Source organism: Cornus florida, unplaced genomic scaffold (genome assembly GCF_030987335.1).
Source record: "Cornus florida cultivar Cherokee Brave unplaced genomic scaffold, ASM3098733v1 CherokeeBrave_3.0.0_Hap2_Chr02, whole genome shotgun sequence".
Classification (NCBI taxonomy): Eukaryota; Viridiplantae; Streptophyta; class Magnoliopsida; order Cornales; family Cornaceae; genus Cornus; species Cornus florida.
In genome coordinates, this window is record NW_026775572.1 from 18,639,116 (window position 1) to 18,656,453 (window position 17,338).

Sequence of the window (17,338 nt, forward strand, 5' to 3'; positions counted from 1 at the left end):
AAAATATATACGTGTAATTATAACAATATAAAATATAGAATTATAATCCGAGTTCGGATTAGACTTAGGTTAGTGACCAATTTAAGTTTGAATTGAAAATTTTCAAAGAAAGTCTAAATTAATTATAAAAATGATTGGATTAATTGCACTATTAACAAAATTAATAAATGACTAAATTATCTTTATTATGAAATTTCTGTTCTTTTTTTTTTTACATATATAAAATATAGAATTATAATCCGAGGATTAGACTTAGGTTAGTGACCAATTTAAGTTTGGATTGAAAATTTTCAAATAAAGTTTAAATTAATTATAAAAATGATTGAATTAATTGCACTATTAACAAAATTAAGAAATGACTAAATTATCCTTATTACGAAATTTCTATTCTTTTTTTTAAAAAAAAAAAACAAAACAAAATTTAACTTTAGAAATTGAATGAATAGTGCAAGTCTTAATCACAAGTTAAATGGTATGTGATTAGCTGAGGTATTGAGAAAAGCTACTCTCAAACTATTGAACTTCTTTCGTCCCAAAGTTTTTGTCCATCTTTTTAATTTAGGACGTCTCAAAATACATATTTTAGTTTTTAAATAAATGTAATCATTTTTTTTATAACATTTCAAACAATCTTTTTTATATTAACTTGATTAAATAAGTGTACTAATTGCGGGGTACTCATTTATCTTTTAATAATAATAAATTTAAAAATTCACTCTTATCCATGTTAAAAAAAATTTAATATTAAAAATCTACTACAATAAAAAAATTTGATTTCAACTCATTTTTACAAAAGTCTTTTATGTAATTAATCAAAAAAAATTGTATAACCTCGTGAAAAATCAATTTAAATTCAAATTGAATTCGAACTAGCTTATTCAACTTACACTTCTAGTGGCAGTACAATTATCATGGACACAAATTGCTCAACATAACTGTGAAATTGTCCCAAGAATAAAAAACCAAATCCACATGACAAGTTTACTTATTTGAGATTCCTAAATTCTTATTTAAATTTGTATTTTTGGTGATATAGAAAGAGAAACAAAAGAAAATAATACAAGATTTTCTTATGTATTTATCTAAAAAAAAAAAAAAAAATTATTTAAAAAAACTATTTTTAAAATAGGATTTTTATCAGTGAGCACTGGTATAGAGAGTGGCCCATATTTGCAGGCCCATATAGAGAGTGGCCCATATATTTGCATATTGCAAGCCTATGATACACAAATACACGGGTTTTAACTTTCAACGGGTTAACCGACAAATCACTTTCCTGAAGCCCGGTTAAATTAATGCAGTGGAGGCTCGAATTCCAGGCAACAAGAAAACCCTAACCCTGCCGCGTTCGGAGGCAGAACCGCCACTTCTCTTTCCTCCATCAACCCGGTGATCGCGCATTCACAGCGTTACAATTCAGTGAAAATCCAGCAGCGAGGTCGAAGTTTCTAAGGCAGATAAACGATGTCGTACGACGATGTGGAGATCGAAGACATGGAGTGGAACGAGGAGCTTAAGGCCTTCACGTACCCTTGTCCATGCGGAGACTTGTTTCAGATCACCAAAGACGAGTTGAAACTCGGCGAAGAGATCGCTCGGTGCCCTAGCTGTTCCCTCTACATCACTGTCATATACAATCTTGAAGATTTTATCGGTGAATCGAACCAGAAATCTAAGAACAATCTCGAGCCCGCGAAGCAACAGCCCGTCACAGTCGCTTGAGAATTCAGGTTTTATAATGATCGTTCACACACACAAACACACACTATATATATGTTGGCGAGTTGCTGAGTTAATTGATTGTCTGCGGGATTAGGTTTTGTGTCCAGAAAATCTTGTGGTGGTTTTCTAATACTCTTTTGTTTGGAGGGTTTGTAGTTGCTGAAGTTTTGTGTAACGAGAGAGTAATTGCTTGGAATTTGAGCTATATATATACTTTTTTGTGGAATAAATTCTACCATTCTTCTGGTTAACTCCTTGATTCGTCTCTAAATATCAATTGCAGATGAAGTTGAAATTTGGGAAGTTCTTTCGTGTTATTGGTTTATTGGGTTCTTTATATAAGGTGTTATTGCAATAAAAATTCATACTTATTCACAAATATGGGTACTTCCAACTGTTAAATTGGAGTTGTTTCAATTTTTTTTTCCATTGTAGAAGCACATCATAAGTTATCTCTATAACTATGAATAACATTTTGTCATTGTTATTGAGCATCTAGCTCTCTGAGCGACTCCTCCCGTCACATGGGAGGTTGGGGCTTCAATTTATTTTTCAAGCACCAGTGGGCGTGTTGTGTTTATCTATTGGGGTATGCTTATTACCTACCCCAAAAAAAAAAAAGAAGCAAATAATAGAACAATCTCTATCATGGTTTCTCAAAGAAAAAAAGAGTATGAGCTACTTGAATTTTCTTTCTATATAAGTGACATACCGATTGCGAAAGTCATGTAATGTGTCATATTTAACTGTGGTACACGATGGTTTGGGGTCTTCCATCATTAAGGTTCCTCTGTCATTCCTTCATGCGGTATACGGTTGAATATGGAGCCGGCAATTATTGCACTCGTCGAGTTGGCAACTGCATTTGTTAATTAGCTTAGTAGTAGTTACTAGTCACAAGGCATCTTTTTTTCTTGTTGAAAGCATCCCTGAGTCCACTGCAACCCTGAAAGTTGCTTGAGTTAGCAACTTCACACTCCACAAAAAAAAATTTGCATCCCAAATCCCAAAATCCAAATGTATGGTGTCCATGTAAAGTTCCTTGTCTTCTCTTATTTGAAGTAGATAGGATGGCAAGCTGCTAGTCCAAGCTTCCTCCCCATTTATCCATTCCTCCCTTTCATCACCCGGGTTTTAACTAGAAAGTTTTGCAACATTATTTATGTCCTTTAGGAACATGCTAAGGGTAAATTATTTAGATATGGAGTGTCATATTCCTGTGTAGGTGGTGTAAAATTACGGGGTACTACCAGTGTATAACTGGGGAGGTTTTTCTAACTAACATGTATTTATTAGATATTGATTATCATTTTCCTGTGTGGGTGGTGCAAAATTATGGGGTATGACATGTGTAACCAGTATTACGTGTGTAACTGGAGAAGTTAATGTTCTCACTAACACATGTCTGGTTTCCACTAGGCTTAATGCAATCTAGTTATGAAAGACAACAATGAAGGTAGAGGAAAGAATGTAGAAAACCTAGAATAGGATTTGGGAAAGGAATTTTAGGGTGGAATTATTTTTTACCTTGCTAGTCCAATTTTTGGAATATACAATATTGTTTTACAGATTGACATTGCCCCGTTAGGTTTAACTTTATCGTCATCTTTGCATTTTACTTAATTTCATTATGTAGTTGCTATCAGATAACGTGTGCAATGGAATTATCGGCGATTTGTGTTCACTAAGTTTATCTCCATGTGTTCCCTTGAACTGCTTCAACATCTTTTACTGCTTGCTAAATATGGTCACTAGGACTTGAAATAGGTACAACAAAAGTAAATGGCAATCAGAAATCGCACTTCTGGTTCAAATTAAATTCTCCTTCTAGGCGAAGCAAAGTTGTAGGGAACTGCTTAATATTGTCTATTTTGCCGCCTTGAATATTTCATGTCTTTCATGATTAATGATAAAGCTTGAAATTGCTGAAGAAAATCCATATCATCACGAGTCCTCATTAGGGCCTGGCCAGGCTGGGTTGTATATTCCTTGAGAAATTGTCTGAAGACATAAATAAGCATTTCTGAAAGCTTAGATTTGCATTTCTCATTCTTTTCATAAGGGCTTGGGTCAGACTCTGTTATGGCGCTCTGTTCATTTGTTACCCTTAAATTATTACATTTATGCATGATTTGCATAATTTAAGAGTATTGCAGACAAAATCATATATTTATTAGGTTTATTTTTTATTTTTAAATATAATGGGTAGAAATAAACTATACTCCGTGTACATCTATTGGAGTTTCTGGTGTGGTCTTGTTGGGTCAGTTTGTTAAGCAGGCTCGCATTGATTTGTTGAAAATAGGCTTTGAATCGTAACTTTTGTTTAAGAACAGCAAAACCTTGAGACATGTTTTATTCCAGACCAAGTAAAAACCTGGTAAGACTGTGGGTAGATTATTTAAGGCATCGGAAATGTCTTCCATTTTTAGTTTTATTTGTTATTCTTTCAACAGATCTTGATAATATGAATAGAGGTACTGGAAAACTAGTTCTGTATTCCAGTACATGTGTCTGCGGACACTTAAAATTTGAAAAGATATTGTCGAAAATGTTGAGAGATTTTTTTTTCCTTTGAAATTCCCAAAATATAGTTTAGTTATATGTGGGTATTGAAAAGCTACAAGGGATGCAAGGAAATAGTTGCAGATAATGCTTATATAATATAAGGTGGCATTATAATTTAGAATTGCCTTATTGCTTATCAAAAAAAAAAAAAAAAAAAAAATTAGAATTGCCTTGTTATGAATAAATAATCAAGGAAAACGAATGATTTCTTTTCAAACCTATTTACAATATATGGAATGGATCATTCCAATTTCCTTGAGACGTCCTTAATTCAAGAAAGACCCAATTGTTGTGAAAACCGGGTAATCATTTTCAACGCCATTTGGACTTATGATTTCAAGGTAAACTTCGACTTATGACTTTAAGGTACACTTCAAATGGGTACAATCATTTATAAATCACACGTATCATTTAAAATCGGGTCTTTTTGAGTCTGTGTGTGAATCGATCCTAACCTAAGTTTACAACTCGCACCAGGACACCCTCGTCTATGACATTTGTTGAGCAAAATATTCTTGTACTTGGACTGTTCCAAGTGGTGGTGTAGTCGAAGCACAAAAACCATATTCTATGGTATCACATTCACCATCCTCTCAATTATATATACCTAGAATCTTGAAACTTTACTGTTATGTCTTTTATTTAGATGAATTTGGTTCGTTGGTGATTTGATCTTCTTGAACAGATGGGAACATATTATTTGCCACACTTAAATATATTGGAAATGGTATCATCTTTCACTACATGCTAATGGGGTCACCACATAGTACAAACCTGCCATTATTTTAATATTGAAGAGACAACTCTTTTTACCTCAAACGTAAGGGCAGGCTATGTGGTCCAATTCACAATCAATTATGTTTCTGAAACCCTGATCTATTCACAGTCCTCAAATTTGAAATAAATTAAAAATCAGATAGAATGAAATCCTTATTTTGAAAATTGAAATTAAAGAAAAATTGATTTATATGCATGAATCAAACATGACCAAAGACAATATTGTCATGACCATACGTTCCTTTGACTACAATCCCGTGTAACGAAACACAATATTAATGTAATTCTATTCTTTCACTAATCCTATGTGTATATGTAATGTTGTGACTCGAGTTTGTTTTTGCTTTATAATTAGGGTTAATATAAGAGAGTACTGAAAGACATCTTTTGTGATTAGGGTTTGTGACGTAATACGAGAGAGCGTACGGTGTAGAAATTGAAACTCGTAATAATATCCTTCCAATTCCACCAAAGACCACCTTTTCCTTTGTCATTATTTATTTTTTTCCAGAAGTTGTAGTGCAAGGTCGTACATGGAAGGGCTTTTTATCTTGGCCATTTTATTGTGGAAACATATGCAGCATGCACCAATCATTCAATTAAATAGCCATTCAGCTTTTTTTTGACATGATGTTTTCTTGGTTTACTATTTTCTTCATATGGTGTTGCTGCAAGTACATCCACTTATTTAAGCTATGCATTATAATGGAAATGGAACTACTCTGGTCTATGAGACTGCAGCTTCAATGGGCACACTTGTGGGACACTTAGTGCCAGGCTTGGCCCTTGCCCTCCTTGGTCTATGGCACACAATCAACACCATCAGAGCCTACTCTCTCAAAGGCTCTGCCAACTTTGTGTCAAGGTTTTGGTACCCATTCAAGGGTCCTCTTTCCAACCTAAAACACTTGGAGCTCATTTCCATTCTCTCTTTCTCCATCCTCACAATTTTCATGCAAGTCCTAGACTTCCCCTTTTTTCGCTTCTCTTTCAAGCTTGACAACTTCGAGCACGCATCCATGTTCCTTCACCTAGCCATATTTGCAGCTTTTGCCCTTTCCGCGGAGTTAACTCATTCGTCTGAGATCCTATCCGGGGTCTCTGGGATCCTTGCTGCCTCTGTTTTCGGTCAAGAGCTTTTCTTACTCCATTACCACTCAACCGATCACGTTGGACTGGAAGGCCATTGTCATTGGCTCTTGCAGATCATAGTGTTTGTCTCTCTTGTGGCAGCGCTGTCTGCAGCTACTTTCCCTACCAGTTTCCTGGTAGCACTTGTTCTTTCGATTTCAGTACTGTTCCAAGGGTGCTGGTTCTTGAACATGGGATTCATGTTGTGGGTTCCCGAATTTGTTCCACAAGGATGCGTTGTGCAGTTCGTCGATGGCAGCAGTGACAGCATGCACGGAGCAGTCATGTGCAAGACTGATGAGGCGGGCTTGAGGGCGAGAGCTCTGGCCAATTTGCAGTTCAGTTGGATACTCGCGGGAATTTGGATATTCACAGGATGTGTTTGCTTGAAATTTGCCAAAAACTTTACACCGAGGAGCCAGTCAGCCGAGTATGAGCGACTTAATAGCAGGGGTGCTGAAGTCTCTGTCGCCATTAATGGACTCAAGCAGGCTCACCCATAGGATACTGTAGTATGTTAATAATGCAAGTTGATGTCCAGTAACAGACATGTAGAGCACTTGAAGATCTTCCATCAATTTACATATGTAAATGGACCAAGTAGTTATTCTAAGCCTTTTGTTCTAATATTTGAGTTCTCCTAAACTTCAAAGTTCATTACATGTGTGATTTCTACTCATCCAATTTTCGAAAGTTAATGTACCATTTGTTTCAGCTCCTCTTCGAACATTCTTTATCCGAAACTGATTGGAATAACCTAAAAAATCTTCTAATGGTTGTAGACCAACAATGAAAAATGTGTATATAATTTCACTTTGATCGGAAAAGCCAGCGATGAACTTCCTGTTCATATCAACCGGCACGCCTGACACAACTACCAACTAGAATCCTTGAAGCGGCAATATAGGATTTTTTGTTTAGCTGATACTCTCAATATTATCAGATTTCAGTCACCATAATGCAAGAGGTCCTCAATCAATTGAATCCAATTTGATGCATGGGAAGATGAATTTTTGTGCATAAAGTGATCAAACTCGCATTAATCTTTAGAAAATTAGAAGCCATGAAATATTAAGGAAAACGGTAGTCCATTGCCAAATCAACAAAATTTTCATCCTAGAAATTATAATTATATAAAGTTTCACTTTGTAATCCCAAGACGATACAAAATGTTCAGGCGTTAGAGAAGCACACAAGTGACATTCGAAAAATCAAGAATACATAACGTTTACTAAGCAAAGCATTTGCTTGGCAGAGGAAGAAAAAAAAGATAAAGAGAATAGTAAGGCACAGTCTACAACTACCATCACAATTTTTTTTAAAAATGCAATGTAAAGAAAGATAAAACCTTCAAACAAGCAAATGTTACCTCAAAGATGCCAAATTAGTAAGAAATTTCACACAGCTGCTCCTAAATCACTGCCAGCACCCCAGCTGTTAGATTGCCGCTTTGCTTCTTCCTCCAACTCTTTCGCTACTACATAAAACCGGCGTCTAGATGTTGGCAGCCTTGAAAGTGTCAAACAAAAGCCTTGCAACCTATTCAAAACATTCTTAAACATCGTAAATTTAACCACACAGATGCCAATAAATATATTGAAAGAAAAGAAAAAGAATACTGTTAAAAGCATGATATAAGCATTGAAAAGGGAACCAACAACCACTTCAATTGGTGGATCTGCGGTACAGTATTAGTTCACATACCTTCTACCTATGCCCTCCAACTGAGCTCTTCTTATCTCATTCTGTGGAGGAACGCCATCGTTCTGCCAAGCTTCAATTCTTACTGTGTCACCACAATATAGACAAAATTTGTATAGATACAACTCTTCGTTCTCAACTAAATTTAGACTCTTGAGTTGCTCTTTCATGATACTCATAGGCTCAAACAGCCACTCGAAAACCCTTCCTTCAGGCCTATTTAAACTTGTTAATTCAACATTGTCACCTGATACAGTATGCAAGAGCATTAAGATTTTCATCCCCTTACTGAAATAGAGAAGCAAAAATTTGACAACTAAATATATATATATATATATATATATATTAGTCCAAAAATGCAGAAGCAGATATATAAGTAGATGCTCATACGCATGACAAATCCAGGGGAACCACTCTTGATAGAGCGAAGAAAGCACTCCAGAAATGCATAAGCAGGAATTCCAATGTTAACTATCTTGTTCTTTGAAGTTTTCCATGCCTCCAGATCTAATATCCCAATGGATCCATTTTCGAGCAGCTCTTTCCCGGTAAGCTCACATGCTTTAAAGAAGTTTTCCCATATCTGATTCATGCATTGATACCAACTGTTAGCAAATATTTAAACAAGTTTATGGTAAAAGAAGCAAAAAAGGAGAAGAGAAGAACATGACAGCAATACGTAAATACCCTACTTAACAAGTGTGGAAATTATGAGCTAAATATAAAACCATCTTCGTTCCGTTAACCGGCTAGACTAAATTGCCCCAAAAAGAGGAAAAAAAACTCATTGTTGACGAGTCAAAATGCACTTCTTAATTGAATGGTGACAAGAAAACAGTTGTTGTCGAGAGAAAATATGGTTTAAAGCCAGAAGGAAATATGAACTACAACAACTATGACTACCAGATAACAGTATCTAACACACCTTTCTGCTAACGGCGATTTCTATAAATGGAGTGAACTTGAAGAAGCATAAGTTATGTTACTCTTACCAGTGCAGAATTCAGTGCCTTCTTTTTCTCAGAAGGTGTCTTTATCAGAGGTTCCTTGGTGCGGACAACATCAAGCTGCTCGTGCAATCCCTTCGCAGGAAGCAATGAAGAAGTGAAGCTTACTCCCTCACGGTATCTAGGTCTGGCTGCCCACATAAACAGAGGTTATTATATGGTACACTGGAGGGAAAATGCAAATTTGTTAACAAATTACTAAAAACAATGTTAGATCATAATTTACCAAGTACAACAAACTAAAAGCTTAACAAGGTTCCTGAAGACTGAAGGGAAATAAATCATTGAGGAATCTACTTGTGGACTTACAGACCTTGGAAAACACGACCCTTCTCGTAGATAAAGGAAATCATTTGTGTACTCATCAAACAAAGATAAAGAAGCAACTACATAGAGCAATCCTCTTTTCGTAGAACTTTCCTGAATCAATCACATGGTAAGCTTATAACTAATGATTTCTTCTTTACTAACATATATAACAAAAAAAAAATAGAATGGGGAAATGAGAGAATAAAAAATTCCAGTGAAGCCTAATTTTTTAGAGCAAATAAATATTTTTTTAAAACAAACCTGATATACAACAATAGCAGCATAGCATCCAAAGGAAAAGCTTGAAACGATTCCTGCAAATATACTGAAAAGTACAACAACTGGCCACAATAAAATCAAAAGCCCGGCAAAGGGGACGCAAAGAGTTTCCAAAAAGGGGCCCTCTCTGCCAATAAGATCTTGTATCAACCGATGCCATCCTTTAATAAGCAAGATGGGAGCTTTGTAAAGCACTATTAAAGTAATAAAAGGCACATCAATTAGAACTCCAAGAATGGCACACAAAATGCACCCTGGTATTTGAAAAACCCTACACGAAAATGAGGAATAAACATAGTTATAAATGGATGCTAAATCCAGTTCAAAGGCACATTCGAAGTATAGTAAGTCAACAATGGCAATAGGAGTTGAAACTTAGTTTAACACAAGAGAAACTCATAAAAAACTGGTATGTATTTAGAAAGGAAACCAAGAATTGACAATTTCAAGATATAAAATCGTTAATTCATTTATAAACCTCAGAACTACACACAGGTGAAGGCTTCCATAGAGGCAAATCTTTCTAACACTCTCAAGTCACGTTTTGTATTCTACTCATTCTACTATTGTAAATAGCAGTGAAGAAACTGAATAATCGACTTTCATTATATACCGCTGCAAATGCAATTTAAGTTATTGAAGAATCATCATAGTCTCATAGAGGGCTGCTAACACAAAAGTAACACATAATAAACCGGTATGTAGTTAGAAAGTGAGGCTAGAATTGACATTTTCAAGATATAAACATGGTCAATTTGTTTACAGATCTCGGAACCTATGCACAGGTGAAGGCTTCTTTAGAGACAAATCTTCTTAAGACTCTAAGTCACGTTATGTATTCTGCTCTATCAAATATTGCTAATAGCAATGAAGAAACATTGAAGAACTAACTTTCATTATATACCGTGCAAATGCAATTTAAGTTAATGAAGAATTAACATTCATTATAGAGTGCTGCATAAATAGAGCTTAGAGATCAGAGGATTGGGATTCTGAAGCCTATCTTGTATCCTCGGTTTCATATGAACTCGATGTTAGATACCACCATTTGATCCCCCAACCTGCTCTTAAAAGAGGGTTAGCGTTGACACTAACAGAGATTTTATATTCTCATGCATCAATTGAGCTTAGAGATTTAAAGACAAAACCATACTTCCCTTGGTTAAATTACTGAAACATAACATATCAAAGTTGAGTGTCATACTAATTCAAGAGCATCCTATTTGCAAGAGAAAAGTAATTTTTCATTGGCACAACAGAAACAAAAATTAAAAAATAAAAATGAAAAAAAGAGTTCCACAAAGGTAAAATTTGGGTGCAGACTCACTTTAATTCTATGGGTTCCTCCCCTTTTGACTTGAGCAAATCATCCATGACCGAGAAGTACGAATGGAAGGAAAAATCTGCAAAATCACGAACAATGGTGCAGGCACCCCAAACATTACTCCAAGTACCATCCTGCAGAAGTAGTTTCAAAATCATGAAATCCTCTAAATAACACCAAAACCAATTCATCGAAAAAGAGATCGGTTAAGACAATACCGTGAAGCATTTAATCAGCTTCATTGGAAATGAAACACCTTCCTTGCTAATTGCCTTGAATGTTTCCATCACCGGCCAAACAAAGCCGTATCCAACACCCATGATTACACTCCCTACTACTCCAACGATAGTCCACAATGCTATTGGTATTGGGACTGTTAGAATCAATAGGCACTTCATATATGGACCGAATTTCTTCGTTCTGTGCTTCAACAAGTAAAAATAGAATTACTCATTAAAAAAGGCAAACCAGTGCACGAGGCTCCCGTCTGTTAGGGGTTTGGAGAGGGTTAGACGTACCTAAAATTACTTCTCAATACATAAAAAGTTCAGTTTTCCACTTCTTATCTTCCTATTTTTCAGTTTTAAAAAAGAAAAATACCAAGGTAAAACTGAAGCTTTATGCCATCTTTGTCACATTAGTTCAGCTAAAATTGGTCCAGAACCAAAATAATGAAAAATTTGAGAATCAAAAATATTATTAATACATGCACATGTACATGTATATAGAGTGTGTGTGTAAATATTATACACACACACACACACACATAAAGCTTATCAACAGTAAATTCCCTTTTCAACTTGCATCAAAGTAAAGAAAAAGAAAGAAGTTGAAAACCTTGCTATACAGTAGATACTCCAAACAAGATGGCAAGGCCATAGTCCAATCACAACACCTATATCTCCAAAAGCAATCACCAGAAACACAAAAGGGCTGAATACACCACCTGTAACAAAAATTCATCATGGGATCATCCATTACAATTTAGAGAGAGAAACATGTAGAGAGAGAGAGAGAAACCTTTGATGATGCCCAGAACAAAGAGGAACACAAAGACAGGGAAAAATAAGATGAAGTAGCAGATATATGCAAAAAACCCTTTTGATTCTCCCATTCTTCTTTCAACTAGTGAATTAACTGCCAAAATTAATAACAATAAATCAATTGTTGGGTTTGACAGGAGTTACAAAATTTTCAATAAACAGAATACATAGAGGAAATAGTACTGAACTACTAATACAGTATGCTTTCCTCTAAAACCCACCTTAGAAAACAAGCAATATATATATGGAAATGGTACTGATAACAATGTGCCACTTGGGACTACAAACATTAATTTCAATATCTTTAAGAATATTTTAGTAATGCAAAGTTCAGTTCGGAGGACTTTGGATCACCTGCATACATACAACTGCAAATTCGGAAATTGTCAATGGAGTGAGTTTCTATTTTATTGGATGGACTAATATTAGTAATAATTTTTTATTTTTTTAGACTGGGCTAAATTTAAGTATAGTAAAAAAAAAAATTAGCACCCCTGGATCTGCCGATGCCGCCTGCAGACGCCTAGAACATGTTAAATCAGCCAAAAAAAAAAAAAAACAACAGATTATTCGGCACTACTATTTTGAGAAATCAAATGACACTATTTGGGGCAAAATAAAAGCATTAGATGAATTATGAAAAAAAAAAAAAAAAAGCATTAGATAATATATTTTAAAAAATTTAATAGTATGGGTTTGAATGATTCTCATGGTCTGTTGTATTAAAGCAGGGTGCCACGTATGAGATCATTCAAGCGTATAAAATTACCATACAGAAATGAATGTGACATTTTGTGATTCCCCACTTGTAAAGAAATTTTTGTGTGGGTTCCAATTGATAAAAGGAATTGGTTAGGGGTAGGAGTGTCATTGTGGGTTTTTTTATTTTTTTCGTTGAGTATGAGACGGTTTTGTTTGTTGTTTGTTGTTTGTGATTGCGCATGGTGTTGGAAATTGTTAAAAATGTTTTTGCTTTCTCACGTTTTAGACAACAAAAAGAAATCGCTTTCGGGATACCGTGTCCGGGTTTTCCGCCGCCGGATCTCTGCTTTTGAAGGCCCACATAATCCAACTGGGCCACGTGGCCCTTATCCATTGTCTTAAACTATTGGATGAAAATGAATACTAAGCCATGCTATCAACATTTTTAGCTCCAATCACATGCCATTTATAATTGGGTCAGTGTTTGATTAGATGAAAATCATGAAAGTGAAATTAATAGTAGGCAATGCTTTTAACATTTTTAGCCCCAATCAAATGCCATTTATAATTGGTTAGTTTGGTTAGATGGAAATTGTATCGTCAGTGGTAAAAGGGCCATGCTTAAAGTACGTCCACTCTTATTAATTCTATATTAATCTTAAGTTTGATTCTTCCTCCCCCAACTAACAACTAAGTTAACTAACCATTGTCAAAAAAAAAAATAAATAAATAAGCCAAAGAAAATGAAGTGAAGGGAAATAAAATTAATTTTGTAAGATTCATTTGATTTGTATGAAATTTTTTCAAGAAATTTATCAGAATATCTCATTTCATTGGTTTGGATAGTATGAAAGTTTTTTTTTTTTTTTTTTTTGATAAGTTGGATAGTATGAAAGTTAATAGAAAATATTATGATTTACTTAAATTATTTAATTTTTAAATTAAATATTACAATAGGTCTAAATAAATTTATATTTAATAAATTTTTTAAAATAAAAGTATATAAGAATCTAAACAGTAAAATTTTAGGTAGCCATTAAGCCTATTATAATATTCTTACCCAAAATCATGCATAAACATAATTTATTTTAAAAAGTGAAAATTGGATATAATTGGAATTTCATATAGTTTTTTCAAGAAAGCAAATCTTGCGTGTGTTTTTTGTAGGAAAAATTTGTAGAAAAGTTGAGTGGTTGTAGAAAATTACTTTTCCACAAAATTTTTACTTTTCCGTTAATCTAACTCTTAAAATATTAAAAAAATTTCAATTTCAATTTCTTTTCATTTCTTACTATTTTCATCTAACCAAACTAAGTCACAGAAAAAAATAATAAAATCAACTACACCTAATGTTGAGTGTCTCACATGGTCGTGGTATTCACAATAATTATTTTAGTATGGACTCCATACTTTCTGACACACCCGAGTAGTGGGTGTATGTTACAAAAACAGTTATTTAAAATTATATTATCAGAACAATAATTTTGTACAAAATAATCTAAGATATTAAACTTCTCATTCTTAACATTCCACCTATGTCAAAAATGGAAGTTTGATTAGAGAATGTAATAAGTAAAAAAGCAATGATAGACAGAGTAAAAAAAAAAAAAAAAAATCACTTCTTTATGTGGTTTTGTTTTGTAAAATCGTTTGGTTCAATTATATGAAAATATATAGAAGACTCTTAATTACAGTCGCCTATGTTATCATCTATAATTATCCATCACTTATCAAACCATCTTATATGTAAAGTGTTTTACTAAATAATCCATCACTCATCAAACCATCTTATGTGTAAAGTGTTTTACTAAATAATTCACTTCTATAATTGGACTTCAACTAAAATTTAATAAATGTGATTATTCTATCACCACTATATTTCTCTCTCCATCTCTCTAGTATACCATTTGTTTCTATCTTTTACAAATAAATTAAAACTCAATTATACAATTTTACTTCAAATAAATTAAAACTCAATTATACAATTTTACTTCAAGAAAATTTTAATTCTATAATTTACTTGAAAATATATATAGGACTTCTTCTACTGAAACTCAATTATTACATGTCTTATACATAGACACGAAAGAGGAGAGAGAATAGTACTCATTTCATCTCATAATGAGTGTCATGTATTGAGATCCGTTTTCGAGCCACGGTTCCTAATACATAACACTTATTATGAAACAGATAGAGTAGTTAATAAACAAAAGAGGATAATATTGTCTTATAAATTAAGATTTTAATGTTCCATAAAAGTAAAAATAGTGTATTAATTATAATTACTTTTTTAACCAATCACATATGCAATTATCTAAAAACAATCATTAACGCCACTGCAATTAGCGATCCTCAAATGTAAAATACACCTCCTAAAGAATTAGAAAAATAGTTTTTCAACGGTTATAATATTGTTGTTCTCTAGATATTTGAACGGAATCAGAGATTTTGTTCAGGATAAGGCTACTCGTTCTGACAAAATGAAAATCGTTAAGGATGGCCCATCTTAGGGATGATATTTTCAATATCTAGATTCATATTTTATACTTATTTTGTTTTTTAAAATTTTATCCATATTTAATATGTGAAATCATGGCTATAAAATGAGTCAATCACATGACTTGGCGATCTAAGCATTTTGGAGGATTCGATCTAAAATGCAAGTTCCAATGTAAAGACATGTTTCATGCCTTTGATTTAATCAATGAGTATGTGTAATTGTGTATGCATTAATCAATCTCAAATAGTTGGATTCAAATGTCATAAGTTATGATATTTAATTTCAAAAAAAAAAAAAAAAAGGAACAAAACAAAAACTTAAAATAGCTAGCCATAAAATTAAAAATTAAGTACTGATATTTTAAAAAATTAAATTTTAAGACCTGAAATTCGAAGCATTAATTATAAATTGAGTTTTTCTTTCAAAAGTTCTTAATATTTTAAGTGGTCAATTATAAATGAGGCCTACAATTTTACTTTAACATTTTATTCTCATTTCAGATGACATGTATCGTTTTCATTAGTATTTACAGTGCAGTATCTCAATCACATAATTCAATATATATTTACTTTATTAAAAATTAAATATTAAATTGAATTACCAAACATAGACCTAAAATCACTAAACTCTTACGTGAGTTCAGACATAGGAAATGTTAATCAATTAGCCTACCTCTTTTTCTATCTTTGGTCACCCTTGAATTCTCCAAGCCTTTCTTGAATGCCAATCTCAGCCACATATAAAGAGACAGGAGAGTGGTGGTCTGGGATGCAAGGCCACCGTGCTGATTTGAGGCTGTCCACTTCCCCATCTATCTTCTAAATTTATGCGTTTATTTTCTTATATCTATAGGTTATAATTCTTAATGAGAAAAAAAAAAAAAAAAAAAAATAATGATTTGGAGTTCAAAAGTCAAAAAATTTCAACTGATTTATTTGAGTATGTGCTGACATCACCATAATATTATTAATATTCATAATGTCATGATTACATCAACGCATACATATGTAAACTTAATTGTTACTAAAGAAATATTAGTCCCTAAGCAAAATGAATAGAAGTGATAACTTTTACTTTATTCGGGGGGAAAGCGAGGAATTCAAAGTCATTTTTCCTCCACTAAATGGAGAATTAGTAAAGTATAGATGATGAAAAAGAAACTTTAACGGCGTTGATTCTTTGAATTGGAATTATATTTTAAACTCCATCTCAAGTCATCAACGATCGTAATTGTTTCACTTTGATAAATAAGCCTAACTTAGGTGTGACGGACAGGTTTTAAGTATCCCCCACCCTATGCTCCTAAGTTCAAATCACCTTCCTCCTAACTATTGCCAAAAAATAAATAATGGCCTAATGTAACAGGTGGGCGCTTGCCCATTTACCCAAAAGTTTGAACTATTAAGTAGTGCTGCATACCCACCCATTTATACCCAATCACTTTTTCCATTCGATTCCGATGTGGGACAAATGACCCTTATTACATTCTTCCCCACCCAAACTCGTAACGCCCTCGTTGCGGTTCGGACCATCCTGCCTACCCGGGGTGCTAGCCCGGACGACTTCTGGGCCGGATGCTTGGCGTGACACCGGATCAAGGATTAGGTTTGGCTCTGTTACCAACTGTAATGGGTGAGCGCTTACCCATTTACCCAAAAGCTCGAACTATTGGGTAGTACTGCATACCCACCTATTTATACCTAATCACTTTCCCATCCGATTTTGATGGGGGACAAATAACCCTTATTATACCTAACTAGTAGGCGAAAATATCATTTTCCAATAAGTAAATCATTTGATTTTTTTATTTTTTTTTATTATTATTTTAATGCGCCACGAGTGCTGATGAATGATGATATGACATCGGATGCTAATTGAACCACTAAATAAATTAATGATAAAGCCCACTAAAATTGATACATTTTTAGTTACGTGACAAAATATAATTTGTTGATGATAGTTAAGGTACTCCTCGTTCTGTCCCTAATCAAATTACTACAGAATTCACATACCAGACGAATATATTGGGCAATTTCACACCTCTAATTTTTATTTTTTTTAAAGAGCATAAATTTGTAAACACTTTGATTTTCTTTCTTCTCATATAGCAAGTTGGAGATTAATTTTGAAAACCCATAGAAATCTAATAAAAAACAAAGAAGAAGGAGAAGCACAAATTTTGGATCATTCTCTAAATTCTTAACAAATAAACAGGACTCTGTACCCAATAATTATGCTTGCAAGAGAATTATAGAATGTAATGCATCTATTATAG

General features: G+C 33.6%; 3 protein-coding genes across 4 annotated transcripts; 2 read left to right on the forward strand and 1 right to left on the reverse strand.

Moving 5' to 3' along the window:
- The first annotated feature begins 1,242 nt into the window (after positions 1–1,242).
- Positions 1,243–1,973, forward strand: LOC132285872 (diphthamide biosynthesis protein 3). Its single transcript, XM_059788110.1, has one exon. It carries the CDS (start codon positions 1,465–1,467, stop codon positions 1,720–1,722), a length of 258 nt encoding a protein of 85 aa, XP_059644093.1. The 5' UTR covers positions 1,243–1,464; the 3' UTR covers positions 1,723–1,973.
- A 3,452-nt stretch (positions 1,974–5,425) lies between these two features.
- Positions 5,426–6,827, forward strand: LOC132294036 (uncharacterized). The gene has a single exon (XM_059791756.1). It carries the CDS (start codon positions 5,763–5,765, stop codon positions 6,699–6,701), a length of 939 nt encoding a protein of 312 aa, XP_059647739.1. The 5' UTR covers positions 5,426–5,762; the 3' UTR covers positions 6,702–6,827.
- Positions 6,828–6,888: 61 nt separating this feature from the next.
- On the reverse strand, positions 6,889–12,889 carry LOC132294034 (uncharacterized membrane protein At3g27390-like). 2 transcript variants are annotated; one of them, XM_059791754.1, is made up of 11 exons: positions 12,216–12,889; positions 11,839–11,955; positions 11,656–11,764; positions 11,037–11,238; positions 10,822–10,952; positions 9,477–9,765; positions 9,220–9,326; positions 8,892–9,033; positions 8,290–8,482; positions 7,903–8,146; positions 6,889–7,737 (listed from the first exon to the last, which is right to left on the reverse strand). In XM_059791754.1, exons 1-11 carry the CDS (start codon positions 12,223–12,225, stop codon positions 7,596–7,598), a joined length of 1,686 nt encoding a protein of 561 aa, XP_059647737.1. In that variant the 5' UTR covers positions 12,226–12,889; the 3' UTR covers positions 6,889–7,595. The 2 variants fall into 2 exon arrangements, with proteins under 2 accessions (XP_059647737.1, XP_059647738.1); XM_059791755.1 differs by having other exon boundaries at positions 12,083–12,888.
- Between the last annotated feature and the right edge of the window lie 4,449 nt (positions 12,890–17,338).